Genomic DNA, 27280 nt, shown 5'->3' with positions numbered 1-27280 from the left:
AAAATGCATTATATATATATATATATATATGCATAATATCTATATATATTTTATATATAGCTATATATACATATATTTATATATATATATATATATATATATATATATATGCAACATAAATATGTACCAGAGCTCCACAGACCTCCTTGTAAATGCATTAACAATAAACTGAATGATTATTCAATATGTCAAGGGGAACATATGCACAGAGAAAGTGCTGCAACAAAGACAAACAGCAGCAGAGGTATAATTAACATATTGAGTATGTAGTGGGTTGACACATACTGATAATTGGCATTTGGTTGAACATTAATCGCCTTTGCAGCAATGCACTGCACTGCACTGGTAATTGTATTACTCAAATGTGGAGGTGTTTTTATGTGTAATGTTGACACTATTTTGTCTACTGTTGTCATTGTTATCTCACCAATTGCACCTTGCAGTGTAGAAGAATACTTACTTTTTGAATGAAGTCCTGTGCAAAGATATTGTGGGATCAAATAGTAGCAGCACATTGAGTACAAAAGGATATTTCTGGAATGCAATCAGAAAGAAAATGCAGTTTGGGTTATGGCTGTCATATATAATTGAAATTATAGACAGCCACAGTATTGGCATTGATTACATGTCAGTCACAAAACCCACAAGTTCACTTTTACATAAATTAATTACCTTTTGACTCCAACCATGTCATAGCTTGATTTGGAAATTAAAAAAGCACCTGCTGCTGGATGTTTCTATAGATTGGCATGCAGGAGAGAACAAGACCCTTGATAGTTGCTTCCTCAGCCGGAGTGAAAACCTGCAGGTCACAGTGAGGGGTCTCATATAGGCTCGACTGTCATTTATTTGGGGGAGTGAGTCAACAGTCTCCACAGTGTCAACTTTACATTCCACTGGAGTTCTCTTGCTCCCACCTTGAATGTTTTTTCAACTACAGTCACTGGACCCCATTTGTTGTTCTATTGTTACGATTGTTTCCCATAAGTGAAACTAGTTAAATGAGGTGTGGAAAAGATAGCATTACCCTGCGTTGGCTTTATTTGTCCAGCACTTTTGGCAACTGCATTCTCTGTGATCTCTATGGTGGCACAGTATTCAGACAGCATTCTGCACTTCCTGAAATAGGATGGAGGACGTGTATCTGTAAATTGTCGAGAAAACATGCAGAATGCATAATGTTGATTACCAAGAAACCCAGATGTAATAATGTTTTCACAGAGAATTTGATTTCAGAATTTAAAAAATATATATGTGCAAGGAAATAAAAATAATACAACTTGTTTAAAATTGACAAATAGCCTCCTGGACATCCACATTCCAACTAATAGTTGCTAGAGAATATAAAACACAACCTACCCAGTGGGCCAAACAACAAACACCGTAGATATTACTATTCTTCAGCCCTTGTTTTCATCTTTCATAACAATTGACCTGCATAGTGTCAAAAGACGTGAATTGCTGGGGGGGAAATGAACTGTTTAAAATGTATAGTTATAATAATAAATATTATTATAATCATATTGATAATAAATATTATTATTATTTTAACTATCAGTATTATTAAGCAAGCAACACTTTAACGCCTAATTTATAGGTCGCACTTTTTCATGTGCGTCAACTGCGCGCGCAGTAACGCGCAGTAACGCGCAGCTGACGGTCGCGAGCGTCCAGGTGGAGCAGCGCTGGTCTGTCAGCTCGTCACTCTGAGCACAGCTAGCTTCATGGCTAGCAAACACAAACAACACAGTTCAGGGAGCTGCGCGGCCGCTCTCCTCTGTGTGCCGTGTTAAGGGCGTCGCTCCTCAACACTCGCCGCACTAGGACGTGCAGCAGTCTGCACAGTGGTATTTTCTGTCAGCGGTTCACGGCGAAAGGACGGCGGCGCGAGGACTGTAATTGGAGCTAACTTTGGTTAGCTAGCTAACGTTAGCTTGCCAACGCAATGGTGAGTAGCGCTCGCTGCGGCTCACACCGGACCCGGTGGGTACGTTCCGGTAACTCGTACTGCTCGCTGGCTCCGAGTGAGAGTTCACGTTCACCGTGGCCTTCTCGCGTATGCTGTGTTTGGTGTCTTTCGGGTCGTCCCTGAGCTTTGTGTGGGCCCTTGGCAACGTATGTAACGTTAGCTTCCCACCTGTAACCCGTGAAATACACATGCCGAGATTCTGCCCACTGGCCGGGGACCTGTCCGCCTCACTTGCTCCAGGAATAATGAGTCGTAACTTTTAATAGATGCTCCGTTTCCTCAAAACTGGTGTGTATCAGTTGTATGTTGTTGGCTGGTGACGTACAGGTTTCCGTTTATAAAGAGGAAACCTTTCGCTGGAGTGTGTTAAGGCCTTGTGTTAATAATATATTCATAAAACATGTTTGGTAAGACATGGATATTTATGAAATGTAGCGTTTGGTTTTCTTTAAATGTTTCCAAATAGACATTTGTGAGTTAATGAACAAACTGCAGTCAGCCTGCTTTGGCAGCTGCGTCGGTTTATTGGCGTCAACATTTCAGTCTGCGCCCTTTTTTTATTTTATCTTGGCATTCTTTATAAACGTGTGGTGGCGCATCTGAATCTAAACTTGGTGAACCAGTTGTTCTCACGAAGCCGAGGCTCACCATCGGACCTTCACGGGATCACAAACCTGCAATAATAACCGTAAATGTACATGTTCTCCTTTTTTGAGTTTCTTCACAGCTGATATGATTGTGTAAATATTAATAGACCCCTGCATTTGAAAGTGGAGAACTGTTTGTCTATTGTACATGTTTAACAATGACCCCCCCCCCCCTTCCTTCCTTTCATGTTATTAATGCACACTTCACAGTTCAGTTACAAAGTAGGCTCAACAAAAGCAGCTGTCAGTGGTTTGACATGAGTGAATAATTCAGCCAGGTATAAATTATACCTGGTGGCTTGATTCATATGGCCAAGTTGCTTAACCTGTCCAAAAAATAGTAATTTGTGTCAGTTTCTGTAAAGCAATGATAAAGTGGCTATTTCAAGATCGTTTGGGAAATTAAAGCCTAAATTAAGACATGTGTTGGGGACAGCCAGTTTATTGATTTTAACTAGTAGTAGTTAGTATGTAGTCTGTCTCGTGCCCAGTTTAATTTAGTTTTTAACTGACAGCTTTTAAAGATAACTTCTTCCAGGAATGGATCAACATGACCTTCTACTTTGCTCTGCGTGAGGCATCCGTGTCAAACAGGTCACATTCCTGGGGCCCATTTCTATCTCATATTGGTTTTCACTCGCATTAATACAATGACTTGTGGTCTCCCAGTGGATGATTTATTAATTTCATTACATGACTAATTTAGGGTCTGTAGGGTTATCTTTTGCCAGTATTATTTCCTCCACACTACAGCCAAAAACAACTACATGGCCTTTTCTTTAATTAGGCCGGACTAGTTCTTGAGCATGTTACCATTGGTAACATTGTATTTCAGGGCTATTTTTTCAATTGTACTCACACTAATGCTATTATGGTCAGAGCTGTTGACCGATTAGCCCCAGAGGGGACAGGATGCCTCCAGATGTAGACTCCATCCCAAGTAATAGTTCCCCATAAAGGTTTATCCAAGTCTTGCATATTCTGAAATATGATCTTGTGACTTATGACTACTGCTGATTTCTCCTTTTTAATTGTTGTCTTAACTTTTTTTAAAGATAATGGTGCTTGACCTTGGTTTTGTGGGTGGATCAAATTACCAATTTGATTACTTTAACCTGCAGGCCTCCAGGTGTATCCCATATGATGTCAGGCATCCCTGCCTGTAGAGCCCGAGATGACTGAAGTCCAGGCCACAGTGGAGTTCTCTGTGGAGCTCCACAAGTTCTACAACGTGGACCTGTTCCAAAGAGGGTGAGTATTGTCTCGCCGTCTCGATGTTGTCTCTGCTCTTTTTTGCCATTTGTTTCCAGCCGATGGCAATTCATGCAATGGTGTTTCTCACATGCGTAACAAAGCTATGGTGGCATGCTTTAGAGGGATTTAAAGAAGCTTCCGATTGCTGCTAGTGGTAGAAGGGGACCAGGATCTTAGACCCTGAGGAAAATGCTTTTGTACAAACGGCATATAATATGCTAGATTGTACGATTTTATATATTTATTTAAGTTAACTTTTTCCTAGAAAAAACCCCTACATGATTTTAAGAAAAGTTGCTATTGTTGCAGACGGTGACGTACGCCACATGGGCACAGGCGAGGAGGAGCTTAGCTTTTCTGAGTCTGTCCTCAACCACAGAGGACGAGTTGAGTTGATTTAATTGAGGTCTTTTGCACAAATAATCACTATAAAGCACCATTTTAAACCTTGTGTTAACAAACATGTTCATATTTGTTGAAAATAAGTAATTACGCATTGAAAAAAGCTTTTTAAAAATGACTAAAGGCTTCTTGGTCGTCTATGACCAAAATGGCTGTAATGATAGAAGTCCTGCTCCATGCTCCTGGCTCGTCAGCGCTTTAAGAGCTCAGGTTTACTACACGAGTGACCGCAACAGAAAGTGCTCATTATTGATTCATGAAAGTTGTAGTCTCATTTTGCAAGTGCGTGTGACTGACCTGTGCCGTTTGCACCTTGTCACTGAGCCTCTCATGTTGCTCTGGACTCGGCTCATAAACAATTTGTCTGCATTTTCAGGTTCTACCAGATTCGTGCCGGTCTTAAGGTGCCACCCCGGGTTCCACACAAGGTTGAGACCAGTCTGCTTCACCCGGGAGGTAAATGCATCTTTTTATGATGGAAAGAGACATTTTCTGTATTTGACAGCATTCATGTACCATTTGTGGATCCAGCTGGTCAACCCAAGCCCCTTTCCTTTCAATTCTCCAGTTAAAATCATAAAAGTCGTAGCAATACTTCTGTAACTTGCAGGATGCATTGAAGTACAATTTCTGTTCTTGTTCGAGAGCTCTCTGTGTCTCTCTGAAAGCAGTTGACACTAATTAAGTCCTATTCATCCTTTAGGTGGACTTGCATACATCACTTTCATTTCTCTGATATTATTACCGTTTAGGTGAATATTGTTATTGTAGATTTGGTTTACTTGGTTTTGATAACAGGGAGCTGGTAGGGCACTAGCTTATCTCACAGGCCAATCCTTGTTCTCATTATTTCTCTTCGTCTCTCTTGCTTAGAGACCGGCCCTGCTAATTTCACACAAAGCACTCAATTCTTCGTTTCATAAATAAATGGGATCATCAAGAGTGTGTAATTCCAATGCTTAAATATTTGGTATTAATTTGTAATACTTTAAAAAACCTTGCTCAATAGAATAGAGCAACACATAGAATAGATGGGGAAACGGCACTTTAGTACACTTTCATCTTCAATGCAGACCTGATAAGGTCAGATCATTCTTCACACGGGTTCTATAAATATTATCTGCAGGTTTGCTCATTTCTAATCTTTTTTTGGATCAGCAACATCTTCTAGATTTCTCTCCATCTTTGAACTGTCAGCCATGTGAAACAACACCTGACCTGATGGTTTGGTGCCTGGCCAAGTGTTTCTAAAGTGTATACATAGAACTAAAGCAGACAAGTTTGCGATAATCATTCAATTGTTTATTTTTCATAAACACAAAGTTAATTCTGGTGGTGTTTGTCTAGGCTCTGATCTGGCGTTTCCTGCTTTAGTCCAAGATGATGTAATCTGCAGCAAAACCTTTCAAATTCTGTACAAGAATGAAGAGGTTGTAGTCAATGATGTCCTCGTCTTCAAAGTGATGATGCTGCTGGATGAGAAAAAGGTACATATTTCTGCATATAGTTTTTAATCGGTGCACAATATGGTTGGGGATGTTATAAAAGGGTCACAAATATATTTTTATTTCATCTGCTTCCCTTTTAGTTTTGTGCTGCTCCACAGTTGACTAGTTTTTGTGCTGCGGTGCAACTGTTCGAACATGGCACATTGCAATGTGTTTGACATCTGCTGTGTCCTCAGATATACATCATATATTTAACACACCAGCTCCACTGTTTTGTGTGTTTTTTTCTATTCTCAGGTGGAAGAGTCCCTCAATGACATTGATTTCCAGCTCTTCTTGGATTTATATTTCACAGATGGTGATTTCACGTAGGTGTTGCAACATTTTAACTGCATGTTCTTCTTTCAGTGTTTGGGAATTTTGATATTGGCATTTCGTATACAAATATAATACGGCACTAATGTGGACCACTGTATCTTCCTTATTTAATTTCCACAGGCCAGGTGATCCAAGCTCTCTACAGAATATCAGTGGCCGCACACTTCGTTTGCACTTTAGCCTTCAGCGAGGCATCCACCAACACGTCAATGTCATGTTTGACTACTTCCACCTGTCTGTCATGTCTGTAGCCATCCATGCCTCCCTAGTGGCTCTACATCAGCCCCTTATCAGGTCAGACTGCAACCTAACACAGAAAAGCATGTTGGAGACTCACTGAAAAGAGTTATACATTAATGCAAGTGCTGCAGCTCCTTCATGGAGCTCCATCATGTTATCTATTGTGGAATTGATTTCAGCAGTTACATTTCACACTGTGTGTTTACCTAGTTTGCCTCGACCAGTGAAAACCACATGGCTTAACCGCAACGCTCCACCGCAGAGCAAAGACTCGGTCATCCCACCTCTGGAAAATGTGGTGTTCGGTGGCAGTTACGTCAAGCAAGTATCACCAGATGTAAGTGCACCTCCTTTATTGCCTGATGGACAATGTCTTTGGAAATGGTTGCATTTTATTTGTAGATGCTTCTCTACTACTGAGTTGTCATGAACGTCTGAAAGATTCCACTGTTGTATCATTTTACAAGTTTGCTGTATTACTCAAAGGGCTAAATTAAGCATTTGATGAGAAGTAAATGTTTGTCAAAATCCTAATAATTCTTCCTTTTATGAAGAAGGGATAAAAGCAACCATGCATGTATTGCAAGGCTGCCTGCCAGTATTACAGGATTATTATAGAGACAGTGCTGTGGACTTTGATTTTACACTTCGTCCTCTCCGGTAGAATGTTGTGTTGCATTCGTTGCATTTGAAGCACAGGGAGACGTGTCAGACTGTTGACAGCTAGGGCATCGACCACAACATTGTCACATTTGGCCGGAAGTAATTGGCCTCTCCTGACAGAATGGTGGCGAGCTGAAGCTGCACCTGAGATGTGGTAGTGTGAATGTACCAGAGTCATTCAGACAGAACGGAGGCAATAACCCTCATCATTCCTTGATGCATCACTAATGGAAAGCTTGGGAACCACAACGCATCGACCACTACTTATTTCAAGACGGGTATCTGTGCAGCAAGCACAATAAAGCTTTGGGTATCGCACACAAAGTAAATGTCTGGAAGTACCTGGCAGGATAATCTGTTGGAATATTTTATGGCTGTAATGATTAATATATATATATATACATACCTGCAAACTTGTCTCCTTTCGGCGAAATTCGCCGTTTTGAAATCAAAATAGGTCATCCACGTGAATAGTGTAGATCCGAAGAGTTTTTGTTTTGGGTAGGGGGGGGGGGGTAAATTGGACGGCCGGCGTTTATGAGATTGGAGTGAGACACGGAGAATATGCGATGTGGTGCTCTTCGCAATAAAACATCTTTTATGGGACGTGTCGAAGGAACAGGCTCCTCGAACAGAATCATGGAACAGAATCATGGAACAGACTCAAAGCTTAGCAGGGCATACAAGTAATAAAAAAAAGGAAGTTGGTTCATGAATGACTTTAACCATATTATATATAATGATAATGTAAAGTTGTTATTACTATTATTAGGGCCTGATCACTGAATTATTCAGAGGACCTTTTTTCTTAAAAAGAAGCATGTTTTGAACGTTAATTTATTTATCTTATTTACTGTTTTTCAATAGATTTGATTTGTTACCACAGACTGTGTAGCTTTAATGCCGAACGCGTTATTTAATTCAGAAATGTTAATTGGCAAGAGCATTTAAGCTGATGTTGCTGAGTCTGAGTTTCATTTCACCCCTGGCAGAGGCTATGAACCAACCGTTTACAACTGCTTAGGATGTTCAGAACAGCAGTAATTTAATATTGGTTACAGAATTAAATCCTCTTATCATTTTTTTATTTGTCTGTCCTTCGTGATCCCGCAGGGCAGGACATTCCTGGTGTCTGACCCTTGTCTGCAGCATGCCTTCAGTCTGCACCATAACCTCTGCTCCAATCTCCTACTGGCCTACCGGGGCCTCTTTGACTACTTCACCTCTATTACCAGGGACCTGCCCTCCTCCCATCGTATGGAACTAGGTATACACCACTATGGCTTCACTGTAACTCATGTCACAGTGGGGGATAACAACAGGTTGTATGAAGTCTTAAATCCCAGACTTATTCAAATACGTCACTGCACAGATATTATTTTCAACTCAAACACTGAGAAGAAGGAAGTATTCATAAAGTAAATTATTTTCTGAATCATTTTTTGCTTTGGTTATGTTTTTCATTGTTTTGTCTTTTCAGCGTCAGTGTTTGTTTGCAAGTGTGCTGAGTTCTCATATCATTTCACTTGATCCCTACACATTGACGTATTCTACCCTTTAAACGGAGTACACAACCAGCAACCCGCTAAGTTAAATCAGGAATCTAACTCTGTAGTCTCAGTTCCTTATACTAACAAAATTATTCTTGCACTCATTAGATAAGTCTGTTAACCAGTAGACTGAAGCCAAATTGTGACAGCACCTAAATACATGTCATCGTTGTAACTGTGGTTCACTAAACCTAACCCACACAATTAGACGGATATTAACCTATCCCAGGATACCAAATAACAAAAAGGTATATGTGCAATCTTACTAGCCAAGTCCAGCATGCAAGTCCTATATGAGCGAGTACTCAGAAGACCCTATCCCCGAAGTCAAAGGCTCGTCTACATAGGTATGTCCTGACCCTTGCAGTACCTCAAATCAGCCTGCCTTTCTCTTTTATTTCTCTTCACTCTAGTTTCCTCTCTGTAGAAAACACCATTTCTTTCTATCTTTTACAATTAGGCATTGGTCAAAGTGTCTCTTGAACCTGGAGTGACTTTCTGCTTAAGTCTTTTAAAATGTACTTTCTGATACCTCCGTTTTCTTATTCTGCTCTTAAAAAAAAAAAGACTATCATTTAAAAAAAGCATTATAAAAGTAAATCTGAGGAATGCTGTTCCTTTGCCTTCTCAGAACAACTCGACTTAGAGGCCCGCCTAGCTGAGTTGTGTGAACATGTTAAGGTAAGACTTTCATATTTCCTCAGTAGGCAATTATGCAAAAACATTTATAGAAATCATCTAGCCTGGTGCTTAGTTTATAGGGCAGGAGAAGGTAACAAGATATAAGGGCCGTAGAGAAGTTGTTTGTAAAGTAAAACATCTTTCATATGATTAATGTGTCTCCTATGACTGGAGGGCTTGAGTGTGAAGTCCTGATTGTTTGGAGTGCACAATAGTGTTTCATTTTATGTACGATAGAAGTTGTACTAAGATTGGTTCGGATGTGCATACCAATAATATTAGATGCTGTTTGATTTTAGACAGTATCTTTTTGTAGTTACGGTGGAAGCAAATGGTACCATACGTGCAAACTGGGTTTGTCGCTGCATAAAAAAGGAACACAAACGAGCAGGCTGATGGTATAAGGTTTACTTTTGCAATGGTTTTTTTGTATCAAGTATTGCTGGATGTGGAAGCGGAAATATGTTCATTACCAAGTAATACAGAATTGCCTAAAGAAAGCTGAACTGGAGTCAGTGGTGATCACCCTTAAGTTGCAAAGTGATTCGAGATGCGTCGGCATTTTATGTAGATGAGATGTCACTGAATCCTCTGTGCTACGAGAGAGTTTGTTAATTTGTAAGCAGACTGGCTTTCAGGTGTTTCTGCTCAGTTGGTAGAGTTACCTTTTTAAGACTAGTCTCGGGAACGTTTTATAATTGTGTAGGTGAGAGCGCAAGTAGATGGATCCTGGAGTCCTGAAGCGTTGCACCGCTTACGAGTGATGGAGAATGTTATGCAGAGCGCTGGATCGATTGGATGATGGTGGCAATGAAAAGTCAACGTTTGTGTGTGTGTGGCAATTTATTTCCAAATAGTATTTCATATTAGATACCCAATACGAATAATTATTACAGACACAGGAATAGAAATAGATTAACTTTTTATTTTGTGAAGACTTCATATACTGCTTCATTTTATTTTAACAAGCTGTTTTTTATGATTATTCCCTGGTCAATTTTTTTGTGAGCAGTGCATAAAAGGTACTGGAAAAACCAAAATGTAGTTATTATTATTGCTTAACTGTGTAAAAAAAGTACAATCAACTCCAGGGGGAAATGATTAGGGGCCCAATGAGTGGGAATTGTCGCATTAATGTTTTAAACAACATTAAAATGAGCTCCTGCCCGACTCAACAAGGGTTGCATTACAGTCGTCTGCTGCACAGAACTGCGTGACGTTGCTCATGAGGGGAATAAGGCTCGCTTGAGCCCTCTAGTGGTTCACTTGTGTTTTGTTACCTTTTAGCAGAAAGCCGAGTCCCCTGACGAGTTGGCAGAACTGGTCAATATGAACCTGGCACAGCTCTGCTCTCTGCTCATGGCGCTCTGGGGACAGTTTCTCGAGGTCGTTTCCCTGCAGGAGCATGTTGCTGCCCTACTCGCGATGGAGCACCATACACTGAGAGTGAGTCCCAACTTCTTAAATCCTCTGCAAGTTTAAATATTTGACATGTTCCCTTTTGAATTACAAGAAGATGCTTTTGATCTGATAACTAATCAAACACTTTACTAAAGAGTCTTGATCGTATACTCATGTGGTTTTGTTACAGGTACGGCGGTTTGCCGAGGCTTTCTTTTGTCTCGAACATCCAAGACAATCTGCACTGGCGTATCAGGAACTACAGTAAGATGCAATGGCATTGTTGTTTTGCTTATACTTTATAGTATTTTAGATCAGAAGGTTCCGGTCACAGGCTTCATAATGCAAGTGTGGATGTTTTTAGTTTGTCTTACACTCTTCTCCCCTCCCTCCCCTCCACCAGTGCTCACAGTCACCAGCAGATGACTAATGCCATCAAAAGCTCCAGCTACTTCTTGTCTTTGCCTCCACTTCCAGTAGAATGTGCAGACCTAGATGGTGATGTAAGCTCCCTGCCAATCATCTTTGAAGATAGATACTTGGATTCTATCACTGAAGGTCAGTAATGCAGTATTACCACTCAACTACATGTACAATCGGTAGGCATCGACTATATGTTTTAAAACAAATCTTTTTTTTATTGTCTCCTTTTTTTATGTTGAACATGGTTTGAATCTGAAGATCGAGATGGGCCCTGGCTCGGCATGCACAACACAAGGACTGGCTCGGTGTCCAGCAAAATGGACAAGCCCAACTCCAAGGAGTGTAGTGCAGCAGCCAGCCCCTTACCCGAGTCTCAGGGTGCCCCGATGGATAACACCTGGCCAGACAGCTTTGATCCACCACCCAAGTCCAAAGGCAAGTCGGTCAAACTGAAGAAAAGTTCAAAGACTGAGAACTCAAAGAAGCTGATACGACAGGGCTCCAAGGACTCTGTGGTGTTGGTGGGCTTTAAGAACCTCAAAGCTCCTTATGGTGACCGCAAGCACAAGGAAGGGGAAGCTCCCCTCAACCAGGAAGAGGATCCAGATGCATTACAGAGGGACTCAAGTAGTTATTTAAGGACTTATGCTAATTCAGTGTTTGACTCTGGTGATTCTGTTGCAGATGACAATATTGGTACTGCTGCTGGTCCAAAAGGTTCCTTCAAAAAGCCTACAAACACTGACGTACAGAATAATCCTCAGGCTGGTACTGGGGTTATCGCTACAGGCAACCAACCGCTTTGCAAAGATGAGCAAGGTGACCACGGTGGCCAACTGCTGCCCCAGTGGTCAGCTGGGCTGAAGCAAATAGAGGTGAAACCATGTAAAAAGGGCCCATACCAAGGGGGCAAAGTAACGGTTCTGCCCCCATGTCGGACTGATGGAACTGTCAGCGGTAATGTTCCCGAGATCACCCAGACTGACGTCTGTGAATCAAAGCAGTCTGTCGTGGACTCTGTTTTTGACAAGCCTGGTAAAGAGGCAGCACAGCGCAGCCAGTCCTGTCGTGTCTCAGTCCAGGTGAAGAGTGAGTGTATCAGGCTGTCAGATGGAGGAGCCCCGAGTGCCTCATCGAGACTCTCCGATTCGGGCATCGAAAGTGAGCCGAGCTCCTTCACCACTCGGCTTGTTCCGGGACTTCAGACCTTTGCAGGACTAGGCATCCCTGGAACTGGCAGAGGTGCCCCCCCGCCTGAGAGGCCTCTCCTTAGTCCTGCACCACGGCCAGTTCAGCAAAGCTCCGAGCAAAAGCCCAGTGGGGCAGCAGACATTCTTTACCCAGAAAATACCAGTGCTGTCAGTGGAGTTCAGTCCTCTCTCACTTCCATCAACTCCTTGCCCTCAGATGAGGAGGTTGAAGGTTCCTCAAGGGGCTCCAGCGGAGCTGAAGTCCCATGCAGGAAGTCCAGTGTTTTTGTGCAGGAGCAGAGTGTCGTGTTCTCTGAGGATATCACTAACAGACCTGGCATCAACACGGCCTGCACCATCAACACTACTGCAGCTGATTCCCATTTTGTAAAACCGTACTTTGACTTGGAAACGGATGCCAAATTAATAGGTACTTCTGATCTTGGACTAGAAGGAGCAGCTGGTTCTGGGACTGTTAAAGAATCCCATAGTGACCCCCATACCACCTGCCCTTCCAGTAACTCTGCCACCAGTAGCACTGACCTGGTAAAACGTGGGATGGTAGATAACTACTTTGGCTCGTGCTCTAGCACAGATGTGTCTGAGATCAGCCCTGTGGAAACATCTGCTATTACCTTAGGAATCCAGGAAGGACCGCAGGTCGAGGAGGACGAGGATGAGACCGAACACGAGATGATCGAGAATGGTTACTACGAGGAAAGTGATGGCTCTGCTTTTGTCAACGGTGTTACTGATGAGGAGCAAAGTGGGGTTGGGGATGCGGCCGCTTCAGAGACGAGTCTTCTGTTTGAACAGCTTGGCATCGGCTACCCCCGTGAAACAAAGGATTTATCGAAAGCTCCCATCTGCTCCAACGTCGCCTCCAGCAGTGCTGGGTACAGCCTAGGCAGACCTCCCTGTCCCTTCACCTCCTTTTCCTGTAGCCTGCGGTGGTACGAATGTGCATCCGCACCACAGATGAAAGCGTGAGTCGGCTTCTCTCATGTCTCACTTGATGTTTTACTTTATGCAGATATTTGTCCTGTCTGGCACATAAAGATTAATATTCATCAACTATTTTATTCTAATTCTGCAGGTTCATCAAGGCAAAGGAAGAAATGACACACCTAAAGCTGCCTGGCTTCTTGTATAGTGAAGTATCTGAGCTGGCATCCACCATGCCCTACTTCAGCTTGGAGGAAGATGAAACGTGTGAAGAAGGCATCCATCTCATCGTCTGTGTCCACGGCCTGGACGGTAGGAAACCTTATCCTTTAGTGAATTCGGTCCTCTGGTCTTTGTATTTTTTTTATTTCTTTTGTTAAAGAAAATCATCTTGATGTTTTTTTTTATGTTCCCTTTTCTGCTACAGGGAACAGTGCCGACCTGAGACTGGTGAAGACTTACCTGGAGCTTGGACTGCCTGGTGCTCGCATAGACTTCCTCATGTCAGAGAGGAACCAGGTGAGTGAATAAGCAAACTGACACTGCTGTTATCAATGGATGAGCTGAAATGCTTTCGGCTCTTCTTTTCATTCATTGCTCATTTCATAAACAGAATGACACGTTTGCTGACTTTGAGACGATGACGGACCGACTGCTGGATGAAATAGTCCAGTACATTCAGATCTACAACCTCACCGTGTCAAAGATAAGGTACAATGTTCTATTCTACCCACATGCACTTTACTTTGTTCTCAACAGTCATAAATACATGCTTGTTACCTTTGCAACCAGTTTACATTTTACAAGTTGTTCTTTTAGCCAATTTCATCACTCGGATTGTGTTGGGGAAATTCTATTATGTGAAGATGTGTTATGTAACATAGTTAATGTGAGAGATATGTCTGTAAACTTGTTTGGTGTTGTTGTCACTTTGCAGCTTTGTGGGTCATTCCTTGGGAAACCTCATCGCTCGCTCAGTGCTCACTAGGCCCAGATTTAAATGTTACCTGAGCCGGCTGCACACCTTCCTCTCCCTCTCTGGACCTCACCTGGGCACATTGTACAACAGCTCTGCTCTGGTCAACACAGGTAAGACAAAAGATGTAGCTGCTGGTAGAAGATGGCACACAGATTAACAGCAAACTGTTCGTTGCCATGGGTATTCATTCTCTCCCTCTCCTCTGTCATGGTGGTGAAGCCTGTTAAATGACTGTTAATTGTTTGTTCCTAGGCCTTTGGTTCATGCAGAAGTGGAAAAAGTCCGGGTCACTCCTTCAGTTGACCTGTCGTGATAACTCTGATCCTCGCCAAACTTTCCTCTACAAGCTCAGCAAGAAATCTGGTTAGCTTTTACCTTGTTTTTACAAAATAAATTTCATGTGGAATATGAGATTGTAGAAATGACTTTTCTATTATTCATCTTTTTTTTTTTTTTTTTTTGAAGGTCTGCAGTTTTTCAAGAACGTGTTACTGGTCGGGTCACTGCAGGACCGTTATGTGCCCTATCATTCTGCCCGAATAGAAATGTGCAAAACTGCATTAAAGGACAAACAAACAGGTGGGTTTGGATTGACTAATTACATCTACAAACTGAATTGTATGCCATCCTACAATTCCACACATTGTGGGCTCAAATTGGCTGAAGACACCAGGACCCAACCGTGCCCTATTCAGCCTGTTTCTCTTGTCCATACCAGGCTCTGTGTATGCTGAGATGATTGAGAACCTGCTGCTGCCAGTACTTCAGAACAAAGACTGTAATCTTGTGCGATATGATGTCATTCATGCCCTGCCCAACACAGCCAACTCCCTTATTGGTCGGGCGGCCCACATTGCCGTCCTCGATTCTGAGATCTTCCTGGAGAAGTTCTTCCTTGTTGCAGGCCTCAAGTTCTTTCAGTAGAACTGTGGTAGGATCAAACATTGTGGATAAGAGGAATGTGGAGCTAATACCTCACTGCATCTAACCTGTATTCTGATTATCATATCTAGATTATCTCTTGGTTTTTAAATGCATATAATAATTTTTCAAAGACATGTCCAATTTCCATTTCATGTTTATGTTGTAATCAGTGGATATGGAAATTTTTATTTTTCTACTGCCATCTTTTAAACAGTGTTGTGTTTGGGGAAACTACTCCCATCATATGCTACATTTTCAGTGGTATTTGTGTTATGTTAATATTTTAATTAATTGTTCAATTAATATTTGATGCTGAACTGGAAATGTAGCTGCTACAACAATGAAATGGCTGTTTTGGTGATCTGGCCCAAGTCACGTCTGCACATCCATTCTCACCATGGCAAATGTTTCCCACCAAGAGACACTGCATTGATTTGCACCACAATTACATTTTACAAGCTTTTGTACTGAAAATGATCATTTGTACAAGTTACTTTTTTATCAACAATCTTCCATAATTTTTAATGGCAGAGATTGCATTTGAAATGGGTTTGTTGCTCAGACTTTGCAGCCTTTGCTTTGGTCTTAATACTTGCTGTTCTTTGCCATTTCAGAATGCTGCACAACATTTACCCAACCTGGTGTTGGGAGAACAAAGCTTTACCGACAACATAACACCATTTTATTACAGAGGTTTTAAGCAATGATCATCATTCAGTAAAAGCACATTATGATAATATGAACTTTATTTTATTGAAAGTGTTTGGTTGGTATAATTTGGTCAATGTGTTTGAACAAGACAGTATTGCTTGACATTTAAAAAATGTTTCTTGGAAAATTGTTGATATATCCTACCATTAAATATGCATATTATGAAATTGGTTAAATGACTTTTCTTGTTATGTGCCCCTCCTAATTACAGGTATTGGTAAACTAAGTGCAAGAAAACAGCTCTACGGTGATTTAATATCAACTAGTAATACACTCTTAGTCATGCAGTTTGTGTGGGTCAGGGGGGGGGGGGGTAGTTTCATGCACTAACACGGTTGTGATGAATTTGAGTCTAGATTTGATTAACATTCATATACATCTTTTGTTCTGGGTTCATTATGATTAAACGCATGTTTGTTCTGTTGTGCCCTTTCTTTCAATGCTATTCATCTTGCTTTCATTATTGTTTAGATTTTTTTCTTTAATCGATCAAATGGCCCTGCAGATGGCGGTGTCATCACGGTCCTGTGTTATTTTAAAGACCAACAATAAAAGTGGGAATTTGTGTGGAGTGTTTTGCTTAAACATGCATAAAAGTCTGAAGTCAGAGTATTTTTTGATTTATTAGAATATCACTTAATTCTATTCTACATGTATGATCACATGTGGTTTATTGTGCATTATAAGTTGTCATTCCTACTGAGGCACTGTATATGTTACGCCTTTTACATAAAGGAAGTTTGAAACCTCACTGATTGGAGAATAGTGTGTTCTGCCAGTGCAATAATAGAAACAGATAAACGGAGGCTCCGAGGTACAGTCATTTCCAAAAGTGTATACCAGATTAACCACTTCCCCATCTGTATTGAAACGTTACATTGTAAATCCACAGGAATACAGTGTAGACGTTCATATGAAAATAAAAACAATTAAAGCCAGGAGAAACCTTGCTATTCATTTTTATTCCAACATGAAAAGGGAAAATAAAGCCGCATGAAGACTTCTCATGGGGAGAAACACATTGGCCATAACAAGAGCCATGACCATATTTAACACATGGTGTGGTTTGACAGACTCCCGATTACTTTATCAACACCGTCGAATAATGGAAACACAAAAACTCCGATTCAGGGCTGAAATATTGGTCAAAATACTAATTGAGCACTAGTCTATGTTCAAGGGAAATCTGATCGTAGCCTTTTTAACACAACAGCAAGGGTGCCACACAAGTGTATTGCCTGGACCTCTAATTAGCACGAGACCGCTATACCAACTAAAACATAGGGGACATATCTGATGAGAACCACGTTGAAATATTAATATTTATTTTCATGTCTGTATCAAGAATGTTTTTTTCTTTGGTAAAACGCATGACGTAAATAAATAGTGTCATGAAAATACGAAGAACGTTTAAAACAATAAAATGCAATCACAACAGACGGACCCCTGCAACGACGAGAAATGGTATGGCTCAATCGTTCGCGCTGCACAGTGGTTGAAGGAGTTGGGCTGCAACACGCAATGGGGAGAGGAGGATAAACTGGTCCCACAAACTTCTGTCATGACTTTATTCGGATAGTAAAGGTAGATGTTGAGTCTGAACAAGCACCGAGACAACCTCCGACTGAATGTTGAGCCCCTTCGCCTCGACGTGATGGTAAGTAACGCACTGCTCCATAGCTAAATGAGTAACGTTAGCCACAGTCAGAGACGCACTTGTTGCGTTAGGTTGTCCGTTCACGTACCACCCGACCAAACCGATTCTCCCTGAGGTTCAACGTTATCACGGTATTGGGTCAGAACCAGTCTCACTTTAGCCTCCCCTGCTTTGTTTCTAGTTTGAGTGGACTTACTCATCGGCACCACCACGTGGAACTAACTAATTCAGTTGCACCTAAACTTTGACAGAACTAGAGGCGACTATAGCTTTCCAAGTGAGAAATGATCCTTTAATACTTCAACACTAGCTCACCGTATTGTTTTCAAGTGGGACGAGTCCATCATAAACATGGTGTCTGGTGTTTATCCAGCCTCTTGTTTGGCTCTGGTGTGGTTGTAGCGGGCTGTGAGGATCCCTCGCCCTCCAGAGAGCGTGCGGAGTGCAGGAGGTGATGCTTTTTCAAATAGACGCTCAGAAGCAGGGATTATGGCTGGGAAGGGAATTAAGTTGTACAGATGGCTACTCTCATGTGATGCCAAGTGTCCCCCTGGTCAGCAGTAGCAAGGGGCTGTCTGCAGACGTCAACCAGCCCTGTTTGGGCTGATGGCCACTTGTTGTGGAGGTGGGAGGCAGTGAAGACGAGTGAGGCTTAGCTGAATGTAAGGCTGATGAAGGTTAGTGTCGATGCACTATTTCAGGCGTATATTGATGTACAGTAACATGGCATTATTAATATCGGCGTATCCTGTCAAGTAAATGTATGTTTTCCCTGTGTCCTTGATAACACTGTTGTTTATTGTCACTTTTAATCCAAACTGGGCTATCAAGTCAATTTAGTCAAGAGTGGAAAAGTCCTCAAAATGAACAGACCAAATGCTAAATGTCCAAACAATACATTGCAATTAGAATTCAGATTGCTAACAAGGCGTATGTTTAAAGTATTTCTTAGACAAAAATAAGTTATTAAAATGTACAGTGTAAAATGGTTGTCCGTCAGGGCAGAAGCACAAATAATGCAAACACCCACAAGCCCAAATTCCAAGTGTTGTCGTTGTCTTATTGCACACCCAATTGCTAATACATTGCTTGCATAATTCTGCAACCTCCAGTATCTCAGTAATACAAATAAATATATAGTGGTATTATTATAATTTGGTTATTATCACAGATTTGGTTTAATTGCCTCAAGTCTATGATGACCTGAGTCATTGAAGTAATATATATTTATTTATTTATATAAATATATACGTGTGTGTAATATATGTATGTATGCAGTAGTATTATAATATTTTCATCCGTATAGCTCACTCATAGTATATTGAACAACCAGACTAGAGAGATGCAACACTTTCAAAATGTGTATATATTTTATTGAAGAAGTCTTTCAAAACTAGATTGTGATTAAATAGCATGATGTACGAATTATTTATACATTGTCAATGTAAAAATGTATGAAATATTTGAGTCTGTTCTTTACCATTTGATCCAGCATCAGTGTAAATGTGCAATATTATTTGACTCATAAAGTCACATGTTCAAGCTACTGGTATTTCAGGTTTTTGTATGTCTGCTTGCGCTGACACACAGATATAAATGAGTCTGTGTTTGAACACGTCCATAATCATATTTGGCATGACAAATGATTTGCTCTCTGAGCCAAGTACATAATACTTTTGTTCTTCCCTTATTTTGTACCGTTTAACACATTATCTTCTTGTGATTTAGCCAAACAAATGTATGCAAACATATTTCTCCCCTATGCCAAAGTGCTATAAAGTTTGGTGTAAAGACACAAGTATGATGCAAAGAAGTGTGTTTTTGCAAGTTCTCCTCCCATGCTGGTTATCATCTACTCTTGGCACCAGAGCAGTCTGCTTCAGTTACGGGTCTTTTATTTTTCGTCCCTTGTAGCTTTTGTACTGGTTATAGTCAAGAGCAGGATTTAAGGGGATCGGAGTGTAATTAACCAGATTAATTGATTCTGAGACGTAAGTCAGATTCAATTCAATTCAATTCAGTTTATTTGTATAGCCCAATTTCACAAATTACAAATTTGTCTCGGAGTGCTTTACAATCTGTACACATAGACATCCCCCCCCAAAACACATCGACCAGAAAAAAAAAAAAAAACAATAACCTCAGGGAAAAAAAAGGGAAGAAACCTGGAGGAGAGCAACAGAGGAGGATCCCTCTCCTAGGATGGACAGATGAGTCTCTTAGCAAAAGGGGCTTCAGGTCAGCAGTTGGGCAAGCTTCAGATATGAGTTGTGGTTGCAAGTAGACTCTCCCTGTCCACCATGGCCATTTTGTTGGGTATTTTTTACAATTTAGTGTTTCTGCAGTTACTGTTGGAATAGAAAGAATATGCGGTAGAATTGTCTGATTGATTGTCACCAGTTAATGGCTACTATCATTACACTCTCGTCTTGTTTGCTGATATTTCAGGTCAAGATGTTTTTTAAGGTAGACCAATGTAGGTCACGTATTTGATTCAGTTTTGGAAGATTAATTTATTTCTGGAAGATTAATGTGTTGCTAAAACATTTGACCCAAGAAGGGACGAGCCATGTAGAGTTAACTTTGAATGTGGAATAATGGGAGACAGACATTTAATTGTGTCCGAGGATGAGGTTGTTTTTGCTTTGTCGAAATGCTTGGAACCTAGATCTGTTTTAAATTCCCCTCTGCATCCTGTTGTTCCATTTCTTTGCTTATTTCACTCTCATGTCATCTGTCTTCTCAGGTGCAATATGGACAAACCTCCCTGGAACAGATAACAGCGTGAAGAAGGGAACACTGAGCAAGAGAACACTGAGGCATTTTAACAGAGAGAAAGTACTTATCATCAACCCACACAAGACATCATGTCCACCTCGATAAAGCAGGAGAGAACCATTTGTGTTCTCCTCCCCAACAAAGACCAGCTGGACATCACTGTTGGGGTGGGTGTTTTTAACTATGTCTCTGGCTGTCCTCCTGACCATCAGTATGAGGTCATAACAGATGGTCAACCTTCTTTTGACCTTTACAATATTTTGACTGCACAACATAGTTTGTGAAAGCATATTGAAAACAGCCTTTTTGTCTTTTCTCCTCCAGCCAAAGTCCACCGGGCAGGATGTTTTTAATCGAGTGGCTGAGCTTCTTGGAATCAAACAGCTGCATTTTTTTGGCCTCACAGTGGTGAGGGGTAAGTTTACCTCTTATTGACCCCTCTGCCGCTGAACCTGAAAGGACTGTTCACACTCGAGTAATCGGCAGTTTTCTCTGAAGCCTGTTTGTTGATTTGTTTATACACACTTACCACATGTTAGCATTCAATCAGTTAGATTGTAAACGAGAGCATCATGTTTGGATTATGCCGATTGACTGTGGGGCTTTACTGTGGCCACTCTTTTAGTGGCTCTTGTTTATGTAGTAATGTGGGAAATGTTTTCTGGGAAAACACTATTCCACTAAAGCCAAAGCATTTCATTGAGCCCTCCCTGTCTCCATAATTGAATGGTGTAATCCACTTGAGCCACTGCGCAAAGTTCTGAACTTTCTGATTCCTCGGGTTTCTATATTCTTTCTTTGTACAAATACGTTGAAAAGCCCCGGTAATCTTGTGTGGCTCACCACTTGAACAGGCAACCTTTTGTATTTGTGGTGTTGGTTCAGTGATCACTTAGGCCTGGATTCCTGCCATATTAACTTCATTAAGCCTGGAATGCACCCTCACATTCCTCCTCTTCACTGAGAGGGATGGATTGATGATGAGAAACAGAGGGTGGGAGTGGAGGGAAAAGAGGTAGGGGAGCTCGTCATAACACAGACCGGCTCACTTCAATGAAGGACGAGGGGTGAAGAAGTTACAATGAGTCAGAGTCGGCTGAAAGGAGCGATGGATGGTTAAAGGAAAGATTGGGAAACGGCTTTGAAAACATGATGTGGTTACACGAAGTTGAACAAAAGAGATAAGGTGGATTAGATAGAAAATGCCCATGTCATGACTCATAGGACCAGAGAGTGATGCAACATGCTCATTCCCGGCACATGTTGCAAACAGCATTTTAGCCCCTCAACTGAAATAGAATCCACCAATAAATAAATAATAATTTAACGTTTTTAATTGTAAAGATAAAAAACTACAATTCAAGATAAAAGCGCTACTTTGTTGAATCGACCCCTCAACACGTTTTCAAAATGTTAAACTGAGAAAGCCCCTGCTAGCAGTGCGTGATCTCTGCTGCCATGCCAACTGAAATAATACAAAAAAGATATATTAAAATGTGCATTGTTGCCATTTGCTTCCTCGTAGCCTCATTCACAAAAGATAGAACAAAGCCTTTTTTCTTTTACCCTAATGAATTCCATTGTTGGGCCTATTTCACGCTCGGTTACATTAAGGTTTTGTTTGCCTGCTAACTGCCGGCTGGTTTCCTGATTGTCTTTCTCCATCTCAGACAATGAGCACATCTTTTTAGACATGGACGAGAAACTCACGAAATACTTTCCGAAGGAATGGAAGCAAGATTTTGGAAGGGTAAGGCAATTTCCTTCAACGGGTAAAACATTTGAATGGAGTAAATTAGGAGCGTTTTGCTGTGACTCAGTGCCTCAGTTAATTGGGAGGCACAGTTCTGTGGCCTACATTTCACCAACTTTTCATTTAGCATGACAAAAAGATGCACACAGACTTTCTCTAACGTGTCTATTTTTGTGTACAGGGAATACTGAAGAGACCCCTGCCTCTCGTGCTCTGCCTCAAAGTGCAGTACTACATAGAAAACGGTAGACTTGTTTGGTATGTCCTTTTATACATGTTCTGCATCTTGCTCACTACTGGATGAGCTTGCTTTTTTCATCCATCTTTGTCCTCCTCTCTGTCTTCTTTATGTGCCCCCCTTCCTCTCTTTTTTTTCTTTTTTCTTTCGTTGTGTGGTACCAGTGAACGTAAGGCACGACATCTCTACTACTCTGACTTGCGGGAGCGGGTGCTTCGCTCTGAATGTCGCCAGCAGGAAGAAGTGTACTTCCAGCTGGCAGGTTACGCCTTGCAGGCCGATCTCGGTGACCACCCGATGCCCAGGGAGGATATGGAGGTCACTCCTTACTTTGGAACCAAGGAGTACTTTCCCCCTTGGGTAGGTGTCAATTTGTCCTGGGGCAGGCACCTGTGTGACAGCAGTACATATCATATACAATTATAATATATTCATCTTTAATACATTTGATTGTTTCATATTTTGATGGCCCAATCCATATCTTTCCCGTTGTTCTTTCTGTAGATCGTAGCTAAGCGTGGATTGAACTACCTCCTCTGCCATGGGCCCAAGGTGCATCAGGAGCTGTGGGGCATGTCGACTCGGGAGGCCATGCTGCTCTTCATCAAGGAGTCGTGTCGACTGGAGGATGTGCCCGTCACATTTTACAAACTGCAAAAGGTCACGAGTCAATTTATTTTTTCACTACCATGAGTTGAATGGCTTGATAAATCTGTGAAGCACACACACATTATTAAGGCTGGTGGGAAGTGGAATTTGTTTTCAGCACATTTTTTCCAGACGTATCACTTCCCTTTGACTGAAGTAATGTCTTTTCCAACACAAATGCAGTTAGTTTGGCTTCATTTGCGCTTTGCTGGACAAATGACTCTGGTACCGTTACGTAATCTTCGATCGAGTCCAGTTTACAGTCCTCCCCATTCCAAGATCACTCATCTAATGAGTGATATTTTGAAGGCTGGCCCATCCATTGTGTAATGTTCTATTGCTTTTAATTTGTTGTTGGAAGCAGCCCAGTGTTTTCCCAGGGAACACTCAACGGTGCAATAGTTCTTCTCCGAACTGCTCGCATGCCGCTCTGACATCTTATCATTCATTTGTGCAGGACAAAAAGGCAGAGAGAGGAACGGCAATGCTCGGTCTGACCCTGCGAGGAATGCAAGTTTATCAGGTATGTGCATGTTCGAGTGTGTTATTGATGCATAGCATGTGCGTCAACACATGCGTACGTAAGAGTCAATCTGCGTTTGCTCAAACTCGAGTCTCCTGACTCGGCGTGTGAAGAATGCGGGGGTTTTCCACCCACAGCATTGCATCAGGAGATAGGAGTTGTCTGCTGTGCCCGTCTGTTGTTTGATATGTCCATCAGGGGCCATCTGGGGGGGATTAGGGCTCCAGGCCTGGCTGATTAAAGAGCCAACAGACCGTAAGATACCTCGAGAAGCCCTTGGCCTCTTCACCAAGTCCTGATGGTTCCTCTAAACAAAAAGACAATTGTTTATTGATCAGTCATTTAATATTATATCCCCGTAGACGACACATGTAGACATCTCTTGTTGCTCACAAACATTTGAGCTGTTTCTTTTAATTGTGTGTGTGTGTTTTGTATTCATAGGAAGTAAACAACATGCGACAGCTGCTGTATGACTTCCCCTGGTCAAATGTTGGACGTCTCACCTTCCTGGTATGCACACTGTTCATTTCCATTGTCTGTTGAGGTTCGGCAGAATTGTGATCATCATTGAATGGGCATTAGCTATGTACACGCTGTATAATGTAGTGTCCCATTCAGGGTAAGAAATTTGAGATCCAGCCAGATGGCCTGCCATCAGCCAGGAACCTGGTGTACTACACTGGGTCATCGTTTCGCTCTCGCCACCTTCTCCTGCACCTGAGCAGCAGCCATCGCCTCTACCTCAGCCTCCAGCCTGCCCTCAAACGCATACGCCTGCTGGAGGAGAGCGAAGGTAAGGGAGGGACAATGCAAGAGCATGATTAGTATCGGTGATAATTACAATTGGGCTGCAGGTCACTTGTACTCAGCAGAAAACGTCTGTAGCCAGTGAAAGATATCTGCATAACTTGGGAAAAGTCATTTGATCCAACATATATAACGTTAATTGCTTCTTGTTTTAATAACCACATTTGTTGCACAGTAGTTGTTCAAATGTATATCTATGGGACAGACTTGTATTAAATAAAACATAATTAGTGCTCCTCTTTTTCAAAATAAGTATTCTGGTGTGTTAAAGGTCTAAATGTAGTTGTCTAAACAGATGATCTGTGAGAAGAATTGTAATTGATCATCAACCCTGAAAGGGTTACCAATGTTATCTCTGGCATTTGCCAAGCAGCTTCTGGCTGTCCAGATTACCAAAGACAACTCATATTCTTGGTATATCCTCAGTACTTTCTATCAACTTCCTAACACATAGCTAACCTTGGTTTATTTACATCATCTATGTTTCAATTATAAAAATATATATATATATTTTCTTCATTATAGATAAAAAACGTTACAGAGAGTCATACATCAGTGATGACCTGGACTTGGACCCCCCCGGCAGTGAGAGCAGCCCTGGTCTGTCCCGACACTCAACCATCAGCTCTGGAATTGAAGCTGACGCCCGACAACACAGCATCTCCACAGAGATGGCCTCCACGGAGGAGAAGGGTCAGCGGCAAGCAGGGAAGTGTTTCGGCTCAGCATCCAGCTCCCGTACCTCTGGGTTCGACACTGGCAGTAAGGCTCGAATAGACGATGAGGGGTGGCAAGAGGAAGGTGAGCGGGATTTTAAACTGACACTTTTTTATACTGGACATTTTATCCATTCCTCTGCAGTAAACCAATGCTACACTTGTTGAATGAAATGGTTAGTTGGTACTCAGGAAAGCAGCTGGAAGTCAGGCTGAACTTGTGTTCACCTCTTGGGAGTTATGGTTTACTGGCCATCTGTTCAGGATGTGAGCGGTTGACGATGATATTGTTATCATTCATCCTTAAGATGTTCTCGGCAGTCTGTATCAAAGTACGTAATTGAGCGACACAATTGGAATAGGGATGTAAAAGGATATATGAATTATGTATATAAAGAGTTACCTTCAAAAAGGGAAGATGGCTTAGCAATAGTTGTGCATCCCTAACACATAAGTTTTTAAAAAGGCAGCGGTTTCATACAGTTGGGATCATTTCTCAGGCTAAGCACCAATTGTAAAACTAATTGCTTAATAAATATGTTAATGCTTTAGTGTTCTGTCAATAGCCAGCACCTTAATCTGTAGTACACCCTGTGTGCAAAGCTATTATCTTGTTATTTTTCATTGTAATCTTAAATACATACATGGCCACTGCAGATGAGAGATATTGTTTTCAGAATTGCCCTCATTAAATTTCTAACATGTTTTTTTTCCAGAGATCAAAAACAATATTGGAAGTCCAAAGGAGGTCCTTGTGGATGATCCTGATGAGATGTTCCAGTTGGCTGATCTTCTCGAAGGATTGTCAGTGGATTGTTCAGAATTGTCCTTCGAGTCTTGCTCACCAGGTATGAATTGTTTTATGATACAGAATGTTATTTGAATAATATATTTGTTTTCATGTCCAAATATTTTGGTCTCTATAGAAAACAAAGCATGTCCCCCAAACAGTGATGAAGAACTCTGGAAATTACGGAACAAGGATGTGTTAAAACAGGTTGGATGTCCGTCTTCTTGCCATTGATTTCCTTTTCTTCTTTGGATTTCTCTATTGTATCGCATTAGCTTTTATCTTTACCTCCTGTCTCTATTTTAGATGCTGAAATCTAGGGCACAAGTCTGCGTGGATCGCCACAGCCACAGTCTAGATGATGTACGCTTGTTTCCACCTCTGGCACCCCTGGGAACAACACTGCCTCCTGACTCCTCCCACAGCTATACCTTTGGCCTCCCAGATGCCTCAACAAATGCAAAGACCCTTGTTGATCATAGTTATTACCCTATTTTGCACTGCCAAGCCAAACCTTCCTTCTATGGCCGCAGGTCTACCAACTGCCTCTCCCTGGACATGTTAAGTGATGAACAGTTCCTGGAATTCATTCTTTAAATATGCTGATTACTGATGTCAACAAATTGGCCTTTTCCTCATTCTTTACAGTGAAGATTAACGTGGAGGTTCCCAACACATTAATGTGTTTAAGTGGTTCCCACGGTATGTGGTTATGATGACAACACAGGATGTGTGTGTGCTTCAAAATTGCAGAGACATTGAAAATTCCTCATAGGAAAGTTGAGGATTAGAGAACAGATCAAATTGAGCAACATTTAAATTGGTAAACGGAGCATATTTATTAATGTATATCGTGTACATACTACTTGTATTTTATGACATTTCTCATTTTATTGTATTTTATATATTCATGCTGTTGAAATCGCTGACTAGAGTTAATGTCAGTGGCACAACAACGTTTGACATTGTCCTCGCTCATGTAAACACTTGGCTGTCTGTTTTATTCAGGAGAAAACTGCAAATGCCGCTGTGCTAATGTGTGTGCTCCTGGTTTCCTTTATTTTTTAACTTTTGTTTGTTTTAATCTCATTTTATAATCTCTATTTGTGTATTGTGTACAATGTCATGCTTTTCCTAGTAGTCTGCTACAGAAATGTAGCTGCTAATGTGGAAAATGTAACCTCTTTACAGCTGTTAATGCATTCATCCAAAGCTTCTCTATTCCAACCTCTATATCGGATGTTGTAATTAGAAAAAAAGTATTTTTAAAGCACTTTCTGCAACGATGAATGAATCTGCAGTATTTTGGTCGAACTCCCAGACAAAGCTTCTGTCTTTTTCTCTGACATTATTGTCACTGTTTTATAAATCATAATTGAAACTGAACTGATGTCTTTTGCCATTATGAACACATTTTGGACAGTTTTAAGTCTGTAAACACTTAACAACTGTCAAAGTCACAACACTGAACCATTTTTTTAAATCTAAAGCAAGGTTTTTTTTATTATGGTTCGAATAAATTATAAATCCCACTGAAAGAAACAGAGTGTCTTCACATTATT

The 27280-nt window shown here is 41.2% G+C and overlaps 3 protein-coding genes across 7 annotated transcripts in view; 2 read left to right on the top strand and 1 right to left on the bottom strand.

The window, feature by feature from the left end:
* LOC130206856 (cilia- and flagella-associated protein 46-like) overlaps positions 1-27280 on the bottom strand; it is a 233052-nt gene that overhangs the window by 93122 nt on the left and 112650 nt on the right. The window lies entirely within an intron of this gene.
* fam135a (family with sequence similarity 135 member A) lies at positions 1680-16556 on the top strand. Of its 3 annotated transcripts, none has more exons than XM_056435042.1 (22): positions 1680-1948; positions 3738-3867; positions 4649-4728; positions 5620-5759; positions 6018-6088; positions 6219-6392; positions 6549-6675; positions 8115-8268; positions 8821-8898; positions 9183-9232; positions 10520-10678; positions 10824-10897; positions 11037-11191; positions 11315-13232; positions 13343-13503; positions 13619-13710; positions 13805-13902; positions 14129-14280; positions 14423-14533; positions 14636-14749; positions 14889-15101; positions 15709-16556. In XM_056435042.1, the coding sequence occupies exons 2-21, from the start codon at positions 3791-3793 to the stop codon at positions 15092-15094; spliced, it is 4191 nt and encodes a 1396-aa protein (XP_056291017.1). In that variant the 5' UTR covers positions 1680-1948; positions 3738-3790; the 3' UTR covers positions 15095-15101; positions 15709-16556. The 3 variants fall into 3 exon arrangements, with proteins under 3 accessions (XP_056291017.1, XP_056291019.1, XP_056291018.1); XM_056435044.1 differs by having other exon boundaries at positions 1681-1948; positions 11315-11491; positions 11741-13232; positions 14889-16556; XM_056435043.1 differs by having other exon boundaries at positions 1681-1948; positions 10523-10678; positions 14889-16556.
* Positions 17349-27260, top strand: zgc:172136 (uncharacterized protein LOC566376 homolog). The gene is made up of 14 exons (XM_056435053.1): positions 17349-17462; positions 20209-20407; positions 20565-20655; positions 21911-21990; positions 22175-22251; positions 22396-22591; positions 22736-22891; positions 23337-23402; positions 23847-23915; positions 24024-24198; positions 24738-25013; positions 25645-25776; positions 25855-25925; positions 26025-27260. The coding sequence occupies exons 2-14, from the start codon at positions 20330-20332 to the stop codon at positions 26313-26315; spliced, it is 1758 nt and encodes a 585-aa protein (XP_056291028.1). The 5' UTR covers positions 17349-17462; positions 20209-20329; the 3' UTR covers positions 26316-27260.

This window comes from Pseudoliparis swirei, chromosome 17, assembly GCF_029220125.1.
Source record: "Pseudoliparis swirei isolate HS2019 ecotype Mariana Trench chromosome 17, NWPU_hadal_v1, whole genome shotgun sequence".
NCBI lineage: Eukaryota > Metazoa > Chordata > Actinopteri > Perciformes > Liparidae > Pseudoliparis > Pseudoliparis swirei.
This window is presented reverse-complemented; position numbering and strand designations above follow the sequence as displayed.

Bases quoted from the DNA above. Each gene is read 5' to 3' on its own strand.
- fam135a (XM_056435042.1), top strand. From the start codon at position 3,791: ATGACTGAAGTCCAGGCCACAGTGGAGTTCTCTGTGGAGCTCCACAAG. The intron at 4,729-5,619 runs GTAAATGCATCT...GTGTTTGTCTAG, and splicing joins CAGTCTGCTTCACCCGGGAG to GCTCTGATCTGGCGTTTCCT. The intron at 8,899-9,182 runs GTATGTCCTGAC...TTGCCTTCTCAG, and splicing joins TCAAAGGCTCGTCTACATAG to AACAACTCGACTTAGAGGCC.
- zgc:172136 (XM_056435053.1), top strand. From the start codon at position 20,330: ATGTCCACCTCGATAAAGCAGGAGAGAACCATTTGTGTTCTCCTCCCC. The intron at 20,408-20,564 runs GTGGGTGTTTTT...TTTCTCCTCCAG, and splicing joins AGCTGGACATCACTGTTGGG to CCAAAGTCCACCGGGCAGGA. The intron at 24,199-24,737 runs GTAAGGGAGGGA...TCTTCATTATAG, and splicing joins CCTGCTGGAGGAGAGCGAAG to ATAAAAAACGTTACAGAGAG.